Genomic DNA, 20,572 nt, shown 5'->3' on the forward strand with positions numbered 1-20,572 from the left:
AAATTATTTTTATATTTAATTAGAATTATTTATAACTCAACAAAATATAATAATACTTGAATTGAATAAAAAAATTTAAACAGTATAAAATTACGCTTTGTTCATTATATTTTATGCATAAAAGTGTTCATAATTCATAAAATATTGTTTAAATCTTGAAAATTCTATATTGACATTTTATATGTCCTGTTACACATGTAAAAATGTCGTGTTTATGTATTATATTTTAAAATTAATTTTAAAGAACATGTATTTTGGTTTAGATCTAAATCTGAAAATCTATTTAAAATTTAAATTTCTACGGTACAACTTTAATGATTTTAAGGATGAAGTAGAGATAAATAGCATGGACAAAATTACATACCCAAGCAGAGATAAATAGCATGGACAAAAGTTTGTCGAGCCATTTACATACAAAACTATGTGTCCCACCTATAAAATTGGCTACAAGCAAATGTGACTTCACAGAGAACCAGATTTGTGTTCTATGTAAACAGTACATGCTTTAATCACATTTATCCTAGTTTCACATGCTCTTTCCTACGTCAAACCATGTACACACAGGGGGTAGAATAACTGAGAACTACAGATGCATAATATGAAATGTCCCTCTGGCTCTTCTTCGAAGCCATTCATCATTCACTGACCACCCCAGATTCAGTAACTGGGGTTATACAAACTATCTACTCACAGCCCATCTATATATCCCAAGTGAAGCTTTCACTATTTACTCAATAATTTCTTCAGTGTACAGCTTTAAAACACTCCGTGTAAGTAATGCTTAAACATCGCTTTTGGGTTGCCAAGATAGTCAAAGGTCAGCATTCCAGTGCGACCATCTCGGTTCACTCAAGGAACCTGTCAACTGGAAGTCGGACAAAATTTATTTATAATATTATAATCCGAAAACTGGACTGATTTGCAATTTCTGAGTTCTTACCAGCACCTGCTGCATGTCCTTTACATGATCATGATAAACCTGGTGGCTTTCACCCCTTAATAGCTCTTTTGGCTTTTCGGCAGAAGTCTTTCACTGAGACTTTATCAGCAAATGTTAGAGGAAGTTCTTCATCAGCAAGCTCTCTTTGGTCATACCAGCATTCTGAAGCGCTTCTATGTTTTGAGCTATTTTCCTCATCAGATTCAACACTTGAGCTTGGTTCTTCTGGTGTATCACGGTATAAGTGTTTCAACATGAAAAGCGCAGTATCATAATCTCTCCAATAATTCCTGTGGAAAAACAATCAAGAAAGATAGTAAATAAACTACAGGAATATTGTCATAGGGTCAAATTAGTAACAAAATGTCAAATAAACTTTTTTCCCCAAATTTTAGTAACAAAATATATAATATAATATTGATACCACATAGGCATGCATTTTAATTTAAAGCCAGTCACAACATTCAGGAGAGAAGAAATAATAAAATGCATCAATGTTTTATACTCGCTAAAGAGCAATAATCAATTTTTGATCGATCATATACCCTCAACCTCGTATGAAGGGAGTGAGACACTGCTAGACCAAGATGCTTTTGTCATTCCATCATTCAGATCAATTTTGACTGGGAAAAAAATAAAACAATCTGCCAGAAACTAAACTGTAGATGTATAAATAGCAAAATTGCATACCTCATGCATACAACATATCAACTCAATGCGGACACAGAATCAAAATCATGTATAAGACATTGGCTTACACCTTCCATATATTTAGGCCACACTAGTGCACAATAAAATCAAGTGAATGGAATTTTAACAGATCCGCTGTAACTTTTTTCCTTATAAAGGGTTGGGTTCCAGTGGAGTAATTTTCATAAAATTCAGTAAACAAATCCTAAAATTCTACAAGATGCAATGCTACTTTAGACAGGAAACTCTTCTAGTTGTAGCATCATAAACTATGTGAGATTATTAATTATAACACAATATTGCTTGTAAGCACTATTTCAGTTGCTAATGTGCAAAACTGGACCTCAGATGTTTCAGTTATTTGCACCAGACACATCAAGGTATCATAGTTTCCTCAACTAATGAACATCACATTTCTCAGTTGGAGGCATATTTTTGTTTGCCAATTCAAATAACTAATACTTACGTATGTGCTCCAACTGCTAATATATATGCATGCTGAAATGTTTTGTCCTGCACAATTACACCAAAATGAGCGCAAAAGTCAAATGCAGCAAGATATTTATTACTCATTTACAATCAAATTATACTATGGGATCTTATCCTACCCAACTATATGTTAATTCGCTTTGTTTAGTGGAGAGCTTTAAAGTGGAAAGAGCAAGGAAATTAAAAGACAATGAGACAAGCATAGAAAAGTGTCAGAAAATAAGAAGAATTTTGCGAATTAAGCAGAAGCTCTGTACATTAAACACAGAATGTCTTGTTAAAATCAGTCGAGAGGCATGGAAATTCACAGGCTAATATTAATTGCATAAAATTAGAAGAATTTTGCGAATTAAGCAGAAGCTCTGTACATTAAACACAGAATAGAATGTCTTGTCAAAATCAGTCGAGTGGCATGGAAATATCACAGGCTAATTGCTGTCTTCACAGTATCTATCTAATATTAATTGCATCAAATTATATAATAAGGTTGCGGTCATGACTATATATTAGTTGAACTCAAGCATAAGGGTGTAAAGAAGTAACTGCATAATTAAAGCGTGAGTAAAAGAATGAACAGAAATCAAGTAGAACATTCAGCAGAATGACTTCAAATTGGACGCCTGCAATGCAATCTTCTAATTTTGTTGCAAAAACAAAAATGAAATTGCTAAATCAGTACTCACAAATTCCTATTTTATTACATTTATGCGTCAGTTTCTTGCTAAATAGCGATGAAAAACTATAATACAAGTGGTACAGGATAAAAATTAGCACAATTGGGGAGATGGAACTAAAATGGTTTAACCGCACAGAAAATTTAAGTACAACAGGTAGAACAGGAGAATGATCATCCAAATGGTGTGCCTAACAGCCTAATTAGAAACCACATGGAAATTAAACTAATTCAATTTCAACATTGTAATTGATAATTTTTTCACATAAACTTATAAGTGATTTTAGAATTAATTGAAGATATATACTCCCTCCGTCCCCCACAATTGTTTATATTGGGGGACAGTCTCGGCACGCATTCTAATGCTCTCATAAAGTATAACTTGATATATTATTTTGAACTTTTTTTTCTTTTGAATAAAAGTTCAGTATCTAAATTTTTATACAAAAAAAGAATATTTTTGAAAACAAGTTATGGAACTATGTTTTATATGCGTCTTAAAATGCGTGTCGAGCAGTGTAAAAAAACTGTAAACAAATGAGAGAGACAGAGGGAGTATTTGATTTTCTACAGCGAGGATAGTTTATATGCCTTGTCATTCTTATGTTCAACTTTTTTCTACCTTCTCAACCTTTCGCCTGCTTCAGTGGCCTTTCAGATGTTGCCATGGAAAAACTAGACCCACTGACTGGGGAGATAGAGAGTAAAAGCCTACCCTAAAGCAATAATTACTCAATGTTGCTATGAACCAAAGTGTTAGTGCTTTGTGTTCTGATTTTTGGGCTATCATGTTAATGTACCATAAGCACTGTTAAGGATGGACTGTAAAAAGGCCACATATAGAGAGCGTAGATGCTTTCATGCTTCTACAATGAAATTGAAACAATGTCGCATGTATTTGTTAGGGAACAGACACATATGCACTGCTTTTAATGTTAAAAAATTACAGTGCTAGAAACCTGTAGATAATGAAACATACCTGAAGCACATGATCAACTCGACCTTTTTCGCTACCTGTTAATCTCTCCAACATTAATGAACCATAAGACCTCTCTTCTTCAGTAACTTCTGATTCTTCTGAAAGATAAACAAAATAACCAGGACACTAATATGATCACCTGTTAATTTAAAGGCCACCATAGATCAAGTGGTTTTAATTTGAACTGAAAATGAGTGTTTAGGCATTCTTTTTACCCTCGTTGCTATCATCGTTCCTCGATTGACAGAGTGTGACCACTTTTACCTAATCAAATAAAATGTAGTCAGGAAACTCACTCATATATCAAAATCAAACACGCCAAGACGTGACGAATAGGTCTGAATCATGGGTAATGGGTAAAACTTAGTTAGTGAAGGTAATCTTTGAAGAATGAATGAGGTGAATATTAGATAACGTGCTTTCACATTAATATGTTTTTAAATGTTGGTTCGGATGTCAATCTACGTCATCATACAGCTGACCAAATAAGGATCTAGTCATATAAGTTGACAGAAATTAACACGAGTCAGGTAAAATCTCACATTAGTCAGGTAGATTTTCGTGATATATGTAATTTGATGATGATTATAAAATAATGACAAAGCATAATGTAACTGCAGTAAGGAAACTGCATTATGTAATCGGTCCTACACTATTGGAGCCATGTACATACAATACAACCCCTTTAATAAGTTTTATTAGTAGGTTCTTAAATTTTTAAATAAACATTGGCGACTCGACAATGGAACTATCTACATAAGTAATCAAATCACAAAGACCAAAGGACACCAATAATAATTATTTTTCACAGCAGTACCCCACCTTTATGGATCCTATCTGATCAAACACTTCTTGAGAACGTGTAGATAACTCTTCAGCAAATTCCTGTAAGAAGCATATTGAGGTCACAACAGCAAACAGATAAATGCCACTTTTAAATGTAAAAGACCTTACCCGGAATCCTATATGCAACCTCTTTCCACCTCTGTGGTATGGGATAATGACGGGTCTTCTGTTAATATATTCTTTACACACAAGTGGTTCTATCCTGCAAAACAAAAATTACATCAGCTGCATGTAAGATATGAGCTGTATTATTTTAACTGTTCCTAAATGGAGGATCAGCCTCATCTTACATAAAATGTTCACATACATGTTTCTCTAAAGGAGAAGCATCGGGAAAATGACACTGGTGATTGAAAAACTCAAAAACTCCTCTGATTATTAGTGATACAGAATGTTACACGGGGTCATGGCTCAGCATGCAAAACAGAGTGGTGTCTGCCTAGTGGTCAGAGCTTTAACCAATACGATACAAAACCACCAAGAAGGTCCAAAAACTAGATGTACTTATTTACAACTGAGACACATATGCGTTCACGCCTTGGGGTTAAGGGTCAAAGTGTGCACAGGGACAAAGTGAAATATCTAGTGTGGTAATTTTACAAACAGCAGTAATAGCAGCATAACAGAAAGTTTAAAATTTATAAATGTATTTTATGGGCAAAGTGCCGTAAGAGATTTTTATATGCTTATGCAATTAATGTACTATATGGACTCCGTGACATTATAGCCAAAAAAAATTAAAACCTTACTACATATTGCTCAAGGATAAACAGTATTAACCAATAACCATAACGCAGGTATTGGGCAGGACAAGGTAAAAAAAAGTAGAACTAGAGTTTAAAAGCCACTGGAAGCCTAGCTAGAAAGTTTGGAGCATACAATTTAAAAAGGAACTATGCAACAGCCTAATACCAGCACCTTTTAGCATTAAAGGAATGCTCATCAGTATAACAACTAGATGTACTTATTTACAACTGAGACACATATGCGTTCACGCCTTGGGGTTAAGGGTCAAAGTGTGCACAGGGACAAGGTGAAATATCTAGTGTGGTAATTTTACAAACAGCAGTAATAGCAGCATAACAGAAAGTTTAAAATTTACAAATTTATTTTATGGGCAAAGTGCCGTAAGAGATTTTTATATGCTTATGCAATTAATGTACTATATGGACTCCGTGACATTATAGCCAAAAAAATTAAAACCTTACTACATATTGCTCAGGGATAACCAGTATTAACCAATAACCATAACGCAGGTATTGGGCAGGACAAGGTAAAAAAAAGTAGAAGTAGAGTTTAAAAGCCACTGGAAGCCTAGCTAGAAAGTTTGGAGCATACAATTTAAAAAGGAACTATGCAACAGCCTAATACCAGCACCTTTTAGCATTAAAGGAATGCTCATTAGTATAACAAAATTGGTGGCAAGTCATTATGCCGCCCAAGATACTGAATAGCTACAATAACTACCTGACATGGTCCATACAGATGAAATTAGAACCCTATTATCTATTTTACTCAATCCCGGCGGTCAAGTACATAAGAATAACATAAAGTTTGACATGACTAAAGCAACAGAACCGATGTAAAGCCTTGCTAAGTATAGACATGAGGTAATAAACGGCTTTAAGTAATGGGCAAGAAGCCAAATATAGGATCAGGTCTGCTCTAGCATCTCACGAACTAGCTTTATAATATCACTAGTACATTTTAAAGACAGTAGAGGATCTAGACTTGTATAATTCCTGCTCATCTCTCCTTTGCATGATCCATCCCAACCAACACGTATAATTCATCTTAAATGAGTCTTGAAAGAAGGCCGAATTTATTTTTTAGAGATTTAAGTTCAAATGAACAGGAGCTATCATTAAGCCTACAACCCATAGTAAAATGACGCAACCTATATGTTGATTGGATTGGAACAGGTGAATTGGGATACAAGTTAGATATGTGATGGCATGACTACATACCAGTATTATCAGTCACTTGGATTTTCTCTGTACATTAATCAAACACAATTTCTATTTAAGAAAACACATCAGGGACATGGGAAGAGACATGATATCAAGCAGCTCTACTGAAACTTCAAGACCGCCAAATACATGCATATTTACACAGAGATGGCAGTATATAATTAAAGAAATAGAGACTAGGAAAAACCTATATGCTACAGGATCAAAAGGATGAAAGATGTTGAGCATTTGTCGGCAAGCAGGCATCTCCTCTCTTATATTGTCCTCGTCCCAATAATCATGGCCTTCGCCTGAACAAAGAGAAAAAAATTAAAGGGGTTAGGAGTTAGGACTTAAGCTGCTGCTTAGGATGAAGGCAATAGTAAAAGAAACAAGAATAATTCAATGGGACGTGCTTCAGAGAAGTAATACCATGTGCAAAACAATAAGGTCTATAGAGTGTGAAATTGCATACAACAAATATCTCTACATTCTTATATATACTTTTGAATGACTAAAAGATGTATGTATGTCGCGACTTGTCGACCTTTTTCAACTAGTCTGATGACCTGTCAATCAATTCCAAGGTACCGGGGCGCCGAGGCTCGACTTATTACCATAATAACCTTGTATATAAGTAATGATGCAGATTTGTGCTCTGATTTTGAAGGATTATTGAAGATTGTAAACAGCTTTTGCATCCCTAAGTAATGTTTCTTTACATTAAAAGCTCTGCTAATTCTCGCTCATTACATGGCTACTGGCTAGAGCCTCGCGTTTATATGCTGGCTGCCCATTTTTTGGAATTAAATGTCCAGGACTACAGGTGATATTTTGCTATTGTAAAGACTGAGTTGGTTTAGTAAAATTAAAAATTTAAAGGTTTAAAAAAAAATTGTGCGCATAAACACGAAGTTATTAGTACATAGCACCTGGTAAATGTGTAGGACATTTGCTTCTCTGGTTCTCACTGGGAGCAGAATACTATTTGTATACATAACTTACACACAGACCAAGAAAATCCATATAATTGAATTCAGTTCTGAAAGACTTGGATTCTTTAATTTTGCGGAAGTCATAACATCTCGACATAATCTAATTGTTTAACGATAACATTAACAAAAATTATATATTCAATAAAGTCAGAATTTAAATATTAAAAAAATGACTTCTATTGATTCTGATGGCTATTATGATTATGACATGAAAGACTACTCTGGTTGAGTTACAATACACAATGAAACATAACCAGCACAATAGACACACACACACATACATACATATGTGTTTGTGTGTGCGTGTGTGTGTTCGTTCAGAGAACATCGTGTAAGCACCAAGGAAAAAACATATCTGCTATAAGGGAAAATAAGTATTACTGCTACCTATTCCTAAACGAACGTTTCGGAGGGCGAGAAATACACCAAGAGGAGATCCAACGGCAAAGAATGTGTCAACCTGAAAAACAAAATAAGGTGATAGGCAGATACTTTCAAAGATTATGTAAGAAATCACACCTGGCAGATAAAGGCCAGGTGTAGAAGAAACTTGTATGCATCATTCTTTACGGCTCAATAGAGGGAAACAAAAAAGTAAGTTAGAGCAGTTTGTAAAAAAATGTATCTGGCATGCAATTAGAAAAATGTATGCAACTAGCATGCAAGCAGAAATAAGGTACCATAGCATGCAGATTGGAGCATACATATTTATACCAAGTATTAGTGGCGTTGGCTAGGAAATTAAGACTGATGAGGACAGGTGATAGGGAACTGTTTCTAGACATGTTTAATTTCATGCATAAAAAATTTGGGATTTGGAATAATTAACCCATTATATTTTATACTGCCTAGATTTTCAGAAAAATAAGATGATTAATAATCCTTGAGTGACATATTTCAGAAGAAAATGAAATATCTGATGGATTATATAGAACTTGATACGCCAATATGGTATTACATAATAAACCAAAATGCAGAAACAGGTACCTCAACTCATCAAAAAAATGACTAGAGAGAAGCAGTCACCTTTATTTACTGAATGTGTGTGTTGTAATTTATATAAAATTCAAGGGACTCCACAAACTACTGTGTCCATTCCCACACTACGAAACTACATGTTGATATTTGTTCCACAACTTTAGCGTTATAAATTATCGCTTTTATGTTTATTATACTTGAACAAACATTTCAGTTCAGGATAACAAATATTACATTATGACATCCACACTCTACTCTGACATAAGTGGCATAGAATTGAGGTTATCTATCAATATCCATATTGACTACTGTTTGCCGATCTGCTTTTAAACTAAAAACCTAATCCTTAAAAATAAATGTTGAAGCATCACAAATATAATGTTATAATGCAGTACCAGTCATCATCACAGGAGTCAAGTAATACATATTTCCCCGGAATACAAATCAGAGGACAATATTAGCTATATATCTCTGTCCAGGATGCATGGGACAAGGGACACATCTAAACTCAACTAGCTATCCCTCCAGATGTGTCTATAATTAGAAAACAGAAACACCTAATGGTTAAAATGGTGAACAATGTCTTACTTTCAAGAAAGTATTACTGTTTGCACACTTTGTATTCAACTCTTTAAACTACCTTAGGAAACTATTATTTATTTCAATTTCTACTTTCAAGAAATGAAAGCCCCCGCCTCCGTCAAGGTGGAGTTACATGCTTAGTAGTATTTGACAATAAAAAAATCACTTAGACAAACATACACGTGAAGCCTAATAATAATTTAATATGGTTGGAACTATTGAAGCTAACAGACCAGATCAAGCATAAATTTAGTAGATAACATATACTCTTCTTACAGATATAACAGGCTGCAAAGATATAATGATTTGACGCATATACCATGATATTAAAGATGTATGGTACAGATTAAATGTTGCAGACTATTCAGGCTAGGTGCTGACACTATATAAACGGAGATACACATGTAATCCTAATCACATACTTCCAATGGTGCACCACCCACAAGTGCTTTCTATTTTACAAGAATATTACCTTAAATTTCAACTTCGTGTAGTTTATGTAATGTGTATAAGTCTTCTCAGTAATATTCTTCCCAGGTGGAGGCTTCTCAGAAGCTGGTTGACCAGTCAAAGATGTTTCCTTCTCGGCTCCTGATCAAAGATCCGCTAAGAAAGTTTGTGACGACGGTATAAAAACTCAAACAGCCAAGCAACTTGGTAAAACAAATTAAAACGCCCGAAAGACAAAAGATAATAAACACATGAATCTATGTTAAGATGAAAACCTCGGTTATCTAATACTGAGATCTGTACCTTTAGCCCCAGTGTGAGATTCCAGTTCTCTAATTCTATCCCGTAGGGCTATGATCTGGATGGGTAAGGGCAAAGTTAGATGACACAGACAGAGAAAGAGAAGCATGTCTAATCTTATCAATTAAGAATATCATTCCCTTTCTTCTTGTTTTTCATATCAAGACTTATGGTATCAATCTGTATATGTATAAATTATTTAAACTAGGCGTAAATAAATAGTCACATAAAATGTAAATATCATAACCTCTTTCATCAGTGCATCAATTGACTTCACTTCAATGTTCTCAGACACTTCTGCAGTGTTTCCCATAGAGCAGCCAACTAAATTTTCACTGATCCCATCCTTTTCTTCTGCTAAATCACTATTTCTGTTTTCAGATTTATTTGATTCATCCCTTACGTCTGCTAGAATGCTACAGTGATCAAGAATAGGTGGAGTGATATTATTATCAGATAGTGAGTAATCATTTGGCTCAGACCCCCCCACATGTACAGGTGGATTTTCATCAGATGCTGATACTAAATGTATAGCAGGGACAAAATTAGCATGAACTTCATTTGATGGCGAATCATCATGTGGTTCTATAGACTCCACGTGTGGAAGTGAATGTTCATCATCTGATGATCCCTCGAGTCTACCAGAGACCGAATTAGTTTGAATTTCATCTGACTTTGAGTCATCATTTGGTAGTCTAGACCCCTCGGGTACAGGTGAAAGTTCATCAGCTGACGGTGAGTCATCATCTGGTTGTTTAGACACCACAGGCAAGGGTGAATGTTCATCAGCTGATGTCGAGTCATTATTTGTTTGTTTAGACCCCACAGGTACAGGCGAAAGTTCATCAGCTGATGATACCGGAGGTATAGCAGGGGCAGAATTGGCAAGATCCTCCACAGATGATAATTCAGAGTTAACATTTAGCATGCCTTCATCAGTGGCATCCTCCATACCCTTGCTTTCATTTTTCACAAGAATGTCCTTTCCCAAATTGGAGGTAGAGCCACTCTCAAAATGTTGCTTTCCGACATTAGCATTAGATGATGTTCTGTACAAATTTTCCTTTGACGCCAAATCCACATGAAATGGGGACAACAAATTGTCTTGATGACAAAGAATATCATAGGAAAGTACACTTCCAAGCGAATGACCATATAAAGAAACCTGCAAAAAGGAATATGTCAGAAAAATATTTAAGCATAACTTAACGGCTAAATGTAAAAGTAAATAAGGAAAATAGAAGCAATGTCATATACACATAAAAAGTCGCACACACCTTTCCATCATAACCCGGATTTCTCTTGAGGAACTTTGAATATAAGCGGTTTAATTGGTTCGAGACCTGAAGACAGAACCACTATTATCATCTCGAAAGTGCTACTGACAATTATTTTCTCGAACTTCAACTCATTAATATTTAGAAGCTTGACAATACAGTTTTAAAGTCCTCCATTCACACTTAATATTCAATGATGTAATATTACTTTTAACATGCAAGCAGTAAGTACTAAAGAGAAGCCATAAAAAATACCAATATAAATATGAAGAAAATGAATTACATAGCGAGAAACAGCTAGCACTTAATGGCTTCATGCCCAAGGAAATGATTATTTGTCAAAAAGAGAAAGAAATAATTCTACTGATATATGGATGCATCTCCAATTGCTTTAGCTGAAGATCTAATCAAGTTTCACCTCCATGTACTGTTGAACATATAATGAAAATAGGGGTCATATCCTATGGTGTGATGATTCAAACTTCATCATAACCACATTATAGATAAGCCAAAACAGTTTCCTTCATACAGCTAAAACATTCAGAGTACTGAACATACACATCAAAATATTTATATGTAGCATATATCATTTCATAGATGGGCAACACTATCAGTTGAGATTTAAGTTTAACAATAAGGTAACTTGGACAGTTGATCTGTACTTGTCAGAATTATACCAATTAACTTTCACGTGACAAACAGAAGGTGCTTGTATTTTTAAGTAATATTTGTCTCACTGTCAATCCATGCAAAAAAGAAACAGCCACTACATGAAATGTGCCAGGCTATGACATATATAGAACTTTGGTGAAAAAGAAATAACAGGAAATATATATACAAGGTACCGAGTCGATGATAGCCTGGCAGTAGATTGGGCTCATGTAGTATAGTATGTCATGAGCAGTTGCACTCAACATCACCCGCAACCCCCTTAGACCATCTAAAGTAATTTTTTCGACAGCAGATTCACCACTGAGCTTTAAATTCCTCCTCCACTGGTAATTAGAGACACCAACCATGCTTGTCAGTCATAAAAGTAAAAATCAAAAATCAAAAAATACCAGAAAAACGAGTGGCTGTGATAGCGTGTCTAGTAAGAATAGGCATATGGATGCATGCATCACTGATTACACCACTGCATTCCCAAGTTATATCAAGTTAAACCTCATCCCAGTTCTGATATAAAAATTTCAGATGTCCACCAAAGTATACTACACTGGATAACTGAGAAGGCAGTTAAATAGGAATGCAGTGATGAAGTTATGCAGGAATGCAGTGAAGTACACTTTGTGTATTTGATAAGATAACCAAGTAAACTCGTAATATATATAAAATAAGTGTCTACCTGGCATGGGATGAAAAGGACCCGTTGGATGCCACGTTGGTATCGAGTTAGGTGCCTTTCAGCTAGGTTTGCTGTAATTTGGCGAAATGTAGCAACATCATCTACTAGGTTAGATTTCTCTAATCTTTGACCGATCCCATGGACCATAAAGACCACATGTCGAACTGGAACCTATAACAAGAGTAACAAATTTTTCACGTAAAGGCCATCCAATCCAACTTTCAGGCATTAAGATGCATTTCAAAGGCGGATGATTATCATACGATAATCCCAGCATATCAAAAGACTCCCGTTCTTGAAATCCCGCACCTTTCCAAACCCAGAAAACAGACGGAACTCGAGTATTCTTTAAAGAACACAAAATAAAGATACGTAACAATAAACAAAATAAAGATACAAAACAATGAAACGAGTCTTTCTTACGAATATTCTGTGTATATACAGATATATAAACTTTTGTTGGAAAAAAATATAATAATTTTATAGCAAGATTTTGTACGATTTGCTGCATACCTTTTATGGGTTTGTATATGCACATAGGTGAGGTGATCCCTGCATATTATAGACTTGATTATTTAAATGTTATTGAATATTAAACTGAGCCTTCTTTGTTTAATGGTTGCAATCCATCATCTTTTCTCGGGGAGCCTTTTGTGGTTGAAAGCCTTAAGGTAGCCGATCTGTTGCTTTTAAGCTGAATATAAGGATTTGTTTTAGGGTTCTACTCCTACGTTAGTAATATAAGGAGATGTTGTTGGGTATCAACCCAATAGGAATAGGATTCTGATTTGAGTTAGAAATTAGAATTGGATTAGGATTATGATTAGGTATATTAGAGTTAGATTCTGATTTGTCCAAGTTTGATGGCTATATATACATAGTCATATTGTTTGATAGGTATGCTTGAGCATTGGTAGGCTTGAGTATCCTAGTTTGTTGGATTGTATTATTGATTACGGTTTTAATTAATAATACAAGTTGGGACGTGGATTTTCCGCGTCATATAATTTGTGTGTGTGCTTTGCATTAGAAGTTGAATCTCGTATATTATTCCTAACAAGTGGTATCAGAGCCAGGTTCATGATGGATAAGATGGGAGGAAAATTCGAGATTGAATTGTTTGATGGCAGAAACAATTTTACTTTATGGCAGAGCACAGTGAAAGATTTGTTAATTCAACGAGGATTATATGCAACTCTCGAGGATAAGAAGCCCGCTGATGTGGATAATACAAAGTGGGAAGATATGAAATTACGTGCTGCGTCGACTATCCGGTTGGCTCTTGCACCGGAAATCAAGTATGATGTTCTTGAGGAGAATAACCCTAAAAATTTGTGGGAGAAGTTGACAAAGACATATCACTCAAAGTCTTTGGCCAACAAGTTGTTTCTCAAGAAAGATTTGTTCGGACTTAAGATGGAAGAAAACGGAGATTTGAGAGATCATCTTAATCGTTTTAATGGGTTGATCAACCAGCTGAATAATTTGGATGAAAAATTACAGGATGAGGACAAAGCCATTCTTTTACTTGTTTCCCTACCAAATAAGTATAATAATGTGATTACTTCTTTAATGGTTGGAAAAACGAAGTTAACTTTGGATGAGACTACTGTTGTTATTCTTGAAGCTGAAAGATTGATGAAGCAAGGATCGGGTGATACATCGGACGGAAGTGCACTTATGATGGATGCATATAACAAGAAAAAGAAGTTTGATAAGAAACATAACCCTAATATCAAGTGCTTTTATTGTGAAGAATTAGGCCACCATCAATTCATATGTCCGAAAGCAAAAGAAGACTTAAAGGAGTTGAAGAAAATTCGAGAGAAGGGTAGTGCTGCGCTTGTTGAGACGGTTGATGATGCTCTTTTGGTTCAAGAAGACAAGGGATCAAAAGAAGAATGGATACTTGACTCGGGATGTTCTCATCACATATGTGCTAGGAGGGAGTGGTTCTCGTCCTATAAGGATTGTGAGGGAAAGATGATAGCTTTACCAAATGGTAAAACGATAAAAGTTACCGGCGTTGGTGAAATAACAATGAAACTTCATAATGGTCGTATTCGAAAATTAGCTCAAGTAAGGTATGTACCGGAGCTAAATCGAAATCTAATTTCATTGGGTAAATTAGTTGATTTGGGATGCACTGTTATGATGAAGAACGGTTGTTTGGAGGTCACCAAACAAGAATTGGTGATACTCAAAGGTTGGAAGGATAAGAGAAATCTTTTTATGCTAGATGGAGAGGTTGTTACTCAAGGGGAGGCATTGGCGGATGGACGTCAACGTCTTCATGGTGATCGTTAAAAGATTTTGAAACCGTATTGGGTTGAAGGGGAGGATTGTTGGGTATCAACCCAATAGGAATAGGATTCTGATTTGAGTTAGAAATTAGAATTGGATTAGGATTATGATTAGGTATATTAGAGTTAGATTCTGATTTGTCCAAGTTTGATGGCTATATATACATAGTCATATTGTTTGATAGGTATGCTTGAGCATTGGTAGGCTTGAGTATCCTAGTTTGTTGGATTGTATTATTGATTACGGTTTTAATTAATAATACAAGTTGGGACGTGGATTTTCCGCGTCATATAATTTGTGTGTGTGCTTTGCATTAGAAGTTGAATCTCGTATATTATTCCTAACAGATGTCATCTAATTTTATCCATCGACTCGGCTAAATCACATATCCCAGAAAAAACTCTAAGTGAAACACATGCAATAAGTAACTGACATAAGCACATATTTTTGTACTTACAAAAATTCCAGGACCAATTAGATGGTAAACATAAAAGCAATTTTCAGCTTATAAGTTAAGTTTAGAACAATTTAACCGGTAAGGACTACTGAAGGTACACATAAACTTAGCAACTTCTATATACTTCATGATCATGTACGAATAGCATATGTAGAAGATGTGATAACAATAAAATGATGATGATACCTCAGAACAGTAATCATCCATTTCCTCTTCCCTCTGTTGCCTTAATTCATCCTGAAACAAAAAAATAATAAATAAATAAAGTGGCCACCTGATTTGAAAAGATTCAATTAATTTTTAGTTGCCATGTCCATGCCTTTGATTTTATGTAGTTACTTTATAGATAGATTAAGCATTATTTCATATGTACAGAAATGATCAATCAAACACATACAGATATAAACACGTAAACTTTTAAATTAGAAGTCTCAATACAACTATATAGCTTCTAAAACCCAAAGAGGAAAGGAGATAATACCAATAATATTAAAAGTAGGATTAATTTTGTAACCCTGCTCTAGCAAATGATAGAAGAGGAAGCATGTTCTCATGTATAAAACATAATCAGACCTTATGAGGTAAATTTACATCACATGAATGACTTGGAGACCGAAAGATTCGGAAAAAAGGGTTATAACAGACTATGAAGCCTTCTTCATTCGTTCATCGGTGTTTCACTTTTTTTAAAACTGAAAATTCATTCCTTCATCACAGGAACTAATAGCATCAAGTCAAACTGTCCTGAACCATTCGACATAAATAAGAGCTAGATCTTTAAGACCAATAATAAATCTCCCTGAATAGGAATTAACATCGTTTAGGGATGGAGAGACAGAGGAAGATACCTGCGTTGGCTTTGATGATTGGGATGAAGCATATCCACGCCTTAGCCTAACACCATTGCCCCCAAAATTGAAAGCACTAGAAAACCCAGAAGCGTCAGAATTTAGCCAAGCCTCCCACGTCTCATCTTCTCCGGTGAAAAGTGCATGTAAGCCCTGCATGAAACAGTAGGATTTAATTTTAACATCTAGACATTGCTAATGGAAAACGTTAATGCTTACTCTTATATTGCAAACCAGCATACCAAGGTGGAGCCTTGTAAATCAACTCGAGCTGCAAAGAGTCCTGATTGCTGAAAGGTTCTTCGACGCCAAACCTGAAACAATTGGTCCAATAGCATCTTATTTCCTTAAATTTTACAAAGAGAAAGAACACACTGAGTTTCAATTCCCAAAGAATTGATAAAAGAAGGTAATATCTGCCAAAATAAATGAATGAACAGAATTTTATTATTAAAAACATACTTCATTGATTACAAGTGGGTAGAAACACTTTTAAATGTGAGTCAATACAGGTGCCGCCACTTCACTTGTTAGTAGTCAGTTCATTTAGACAAGTCCATATTTTAAATAAGGCTAGTAAGTTTGAATCACAGACCAACAGTGTGATTGTCTAATTAAAGCTCTGAACTGCAAAAGAAAATGTATAGTCAGTAAATCATACCCGACCGCGATATGCATATTCCAACTGTTCAGCAACATCTTCTCTAAGTGGAAGCCAATCAAGACCTTTGTTAAGAGCAAACCACTGACCTCTTAATACACGGCGATCTTCTCCATTCCAGTAAACAGGAAAGCAATGTCTCTTCACTAAATCTACCTGCATTAGCAATGATGTAGTCTGTCAAACCTCATGACTAAACGATTGAAAAGGGAATTTTTTTTAATTGTTCAATTATTGTTTACATTTTTTTTTTTTTTTTGGGGGGGGGGGGGGGGGGGCAAAGGCCAATTACATAAATTTAAGCATGGTATTGGAGTTCGAACAATCCAATTCTAATTCATAGTGTAGTTGAATATGAATAATATCATGACATTGTTCAAATGATTGCCCATCCTTCCTCTCACTAAAGAGGAGTTACATATGCTGTTGGCTATTGGGGAACATTGTTATATGTAACATAATATCTTCCCTTCCACTTTCCTCAGGTTCTACAATTCTCTACAATCATAAAAATCCTAAGTTTTCAAACAGATTGTCAATCATTTCCTTTCCAGCTAATTTGAGCAAAACCTTTTTATGTAGCTATATAACAACACTGGGTCGTGAAAATTACCATATTGAAGCATCAACATTGTTATATATTCTTTTGTAACATTTTACATTTCTACATTTTTTTGTCGGGTCTATTCAAATATATATAAACATGAAGCATAAAACTGACTAGAGATTTATTTAAAGTTCTTCATACCTTAAGGCCTGAGGGAGTATATATGAGAAGGTTTAATCAATGTATACACAAATAAGTTCTCAAAGATCTTGCATTAGTGTTGGTAGAATTGCTGACAATCATAACAAGGATTAAGGATACCTCATAAAGCCCTCCCTTTACAGGAACTCCAACTCTCTCTTCTTCGGGTGTGAACAGCTGGGGTGATCCAGCACTTTCTAAGACAGATGATCTTAGCTGCGCATCTAATTTAGAGCTTGAAGCTTTTGGCGCTCTTGGGCCTTCACTACAATCTGCATACTCCTTCCACCAACTAGATAGCAACTCTTCCTCTTTCTGGAAATAATCATACAACTAAAGCTTCATCATTTGATATATGGACAGTTCTTTACAACTAGAATTATGATAAAGCAATATCAAACCTCCATAGCACTATCTATTAGTTTAGTTATGTAGATGATATAAATGGCAATTACCTGCAGGAAGGCTGACTCGATTGCAAGAGAATCTCGCATACCAAACCGAAAATATTCACTTTTCCCTACTATTTCCGCACGAGGAACTGAGGCAGCCAGCTCTAAGAACCAAACAATCATGAAGACTTTGGTAAGGAAAAGCTTAATCTCTGATAATTGTGTACAACTAAGTTATAAAAAAAGGAGTTGGACTGTAATTGCATCGCTAGCCTATTATAGGTGGTTACCAGTAAAGCACATCTAGTTCAGTACATCAGCATTTAGTGTGAAAAGGAAGGTACCAATAGTGTACCCTCCAAACAATTAACGAAGCGAAATAAACTTACAAGTGTCTCCAGAGTTGATAGATGTACATTTAACAATTCTTTTCAGTACATATCAAAGTTTTTTAAGTAAATATCCAAGTTTACATTCAAAGATTATATATCAACCCTCTATCAACATTATTTGGTAATTAGAACTTTACCGTGCTACAAAACCCCATGTCAAGTTCTACTGCCGAAGAGTTCACAAAGTCAACATTGATGCCAAGTTTTACTTCTATCTAGCTTATCACCACACCAGAAAGAAATATTCAAGAAAAGTACCACCAAAGAAGTTATGACACAGCTACTATAATGCTCAAAGTAAAACTGAACTGTTGCTCCAACATCACTTCCATCAAACAGCAAAATGAGCTCTATCTATGCTGGTTAGACTTATGACGCTTCAAATTTAGCCATATCGTTAAGCTGAACTGCTAAAGAGAGTTCTTCAATATCACAATTGTTAATCAGGATTTACTATCATAGACTCTCTCTTAAAAACCAACAAATGGTATTGGAATAAAAGGGAGTATCAACACATAAGTATGTTATACGTGCATATAAACCCCTTCTTCTAACACCTTCAGGTTTTCCAGACGTTGGTAACTTAACATGTGATCATGATTAAGATATGATCCACTCTTCAAGTCCATAAAATGGTCTTCGAGGTAAAGTGTTACAGATACATTATATGAACCCCCCCCCCCCCCCCGACAGATTTATTATATGACCCCCCTACAGATTCATTATATGACCCCCCCTATTTAAATCCTCAAACGCCAATGTTACTAACTTCACTTAAACCAGTACTAATGCATCCACCATATATTACCAAACAAGATACATAAGCACATAACTTTGAAAAATAACAAGAACCGAGAACTAACCATTTTCGGGCAAAGGGACTTTACAAAAGTACCATCTAACATCACCCCCATCAGAAGCACTTGATGTCTGAGCAAGATACTTCTGTCTGCCCTCACACTGCTCAATCTCATCTGCTAATCTTCTTATATTTGATGGGGTGTTCTTCAACATCTCAGCAGAAGTTTCCTCACTCTTCTTCTCCATCATATATATGGACTAACACCACAATATACTGGACTAGTTTGATCAAATTATCAAATGGGTCACTCCAAATTTCAAGAATCAGAGATAAACTAAGCCAAGAAGCGAAATTAAAAGATGGGTATTTCGAAAAAATCAAGAATCACAAAAGGGCGTGCTTAGAACTCATAATCATGTGATTCTTGTTCAAGGGGTGTTGTAAAAAGGCAAATTAGATGCAATTAAATTGAACGGAAATTAGTAGTGTTTGCGTGTGATGTGTGTATATATATAACCTATATACATATAGATACATACAATTATTACAGGAGAGAAGCATAGAATCTATTAATTAAAACCTTCAACTACTTCATGTCAAATTAAGCTCTGGATCATTCTATTTATTTTAGAGAATATTCTACTTTATTAGTAGATGGCGGTGAAAATAAAAATAAAATATTAGGACTATCATGTCAATAGAAACGGGTGACCCGGAAGGAAGAACAAAAGAGCCCAGTCATCCACGGCCCACATGAGCAAACAAGGCCTTAACGAAATTGGTCCAAAATTAATAGACATATTTTATATAAAATAATAATTAATGGGCCTTTTAATCATCGATCATCAATCATCAATCATCAATATACTTATTTAAAGGAGAAGCATGGGGCGTTTAGGCGCCTCTCAGAGAGCTCTGTTCTATTTTTCTAATTTTGTGAAATTTTTTAATGAAAAAATATCAAAAATAAAAACTGTCTTTTTTAGTTTCGGATATATTCGAAGAAAGTTTCAGAATTAGAAGAAACTTTTAGAACTACCTTTTCCAAAATATCAAAATCAAATCAGAATTTGAAACTATCATCGTATTTTTGGAAAATGTGTATATCAAAAACAGAAAGTATTTTTGATAAGGTGGTTTTTAGTTTTGGATATATTTGAAAAAAGTTTTAGAATTACTTTTTCAAAATATCAAAATCAAATCAGAATTTGAAACTATCATTATATTTTAAGAAAATGTGTATATTAAAATAGAAAGTATTTTTGATAAACCTGTCTTTTCTCAAATCAACCCCTATAAATTGAGGTCAGACATCATAAAATTTAACACACACAATTTTTTTGAGTTTATTTGTCTTTTCCATCTAATACAATAATGAATTACATTATGTTAGATGTTTTGAATGGCGATAGAGATGATTGGCTGATAAAAGTAAGAGTTTGTCGGATGTGGGAGTCGATGAATCCAAACACAGA

At 34.9% G+C, this 20,572-nt stretch overlaps 1 protein-coding gene across 3 annotated transcripts; it reads right to left on the reverse strand.

Moving 5' to 3' along the window:
- Positions 1 to 332: 332 nt before the first annotated feature.
- On the reverse strand, positions 333 to 19,738 carry LOC108223021 (phospholipase SGR2). Of its 3 annotated transcripts, none has more exons than XM_017397051.2 (22): positions 19,159 to 19,738; positions 17,967 to 18,067; positions 17,632 to 17,826; positions 16,764 to 16,919; positions 16,345 to 16,416; positions 16,103 to 16,255; positions 15,441 to 15,491; positions 12,494 to 12,664; positions 11,994 to 12,143; positions 11,149 to 11,214; positions 10,119 to 11,036; positions 9,875 to 9,929; positions 9,594 to 9,712; positions 7,949 to 8,021; positions 6,775 to 6,877; positions 4,726 to 4,819; positions 4,594 to 4,656; positions 3,987 to 4,035; positions 3,772 to 3,869; positions 2,097 to 2,143; positions 941 to 1,230; positions 333 to 865 (listed from the first exon to the last, which is right to left on the reverse strand). In XM_017397051.2, the coding sequence occupies exons 1-21, from the start codon at positions 19,343 to 19,345 to the stop codon at positions 990 to 992; spliced, it is 3,162 nt and encodes a 1,053-aa protein (XP_017252540.1). In that variant the 5' UTR covers positions 19,346 to 19,738; the 3' UTR covers positions 333 to 865; positions 941 to 989. The 3 variants fall into 3 exon arrangements, with proteins under 3 accessions (XP_017252540.1, XP_063950341.1, XP_017252541.1); XM_064094271.1 differs by having other exon boundaries at positions 728 to 865; positions 947 to 1,230; positions 19,159 to 19,489; XM_017397052.2 differs by lacking the exons at positions 333 to 865; positions 2,097 to 2,143 and having other exon boundaries at positions 1,064 to 1,230; positions 19,159 to 19,489.
- Between the last annotated feature and the right edge of the window lie 834 nt (positions 19,739 to 20,572).

The sequence above is a fragment of the Daucus carota genome, chromosome 5 (genome assembly GCF_001625215.2).
Source record: "Daucus carota subsp. sativus chromosome 5, DH1 v3.0, whole genome shotgun sequence".
NCBI lineage: Eukaryota > Viridiplantae > Streptophyta > Magnoliopsida > Apiales > Apiaceae > Daucus > Daucus carota.

Coding starts and splice junctions, on each gene's coding strand:
- LOC108223021 (XM_017397051.2), bottom strand. CDS start 19,345: ATGATGGAGAAGAAGAGTGAGGAAACTTCTGCTGAGATGTTGAAGAAC. Junction 6,878..7,948: donor AAACGTTCGTTTAGGAATAG/GTAGCAGTAATA, acceptor CTCTTTGTTCAG/GCGAAGGCCATGATTATTGG. Junction 3,870..3,986: donor GAACGATGATAGCAACGAGG/GTAAAAAGAATG, acceptor TTTATCTTTCAG/AAGAATCAGAAGTTACTGAA.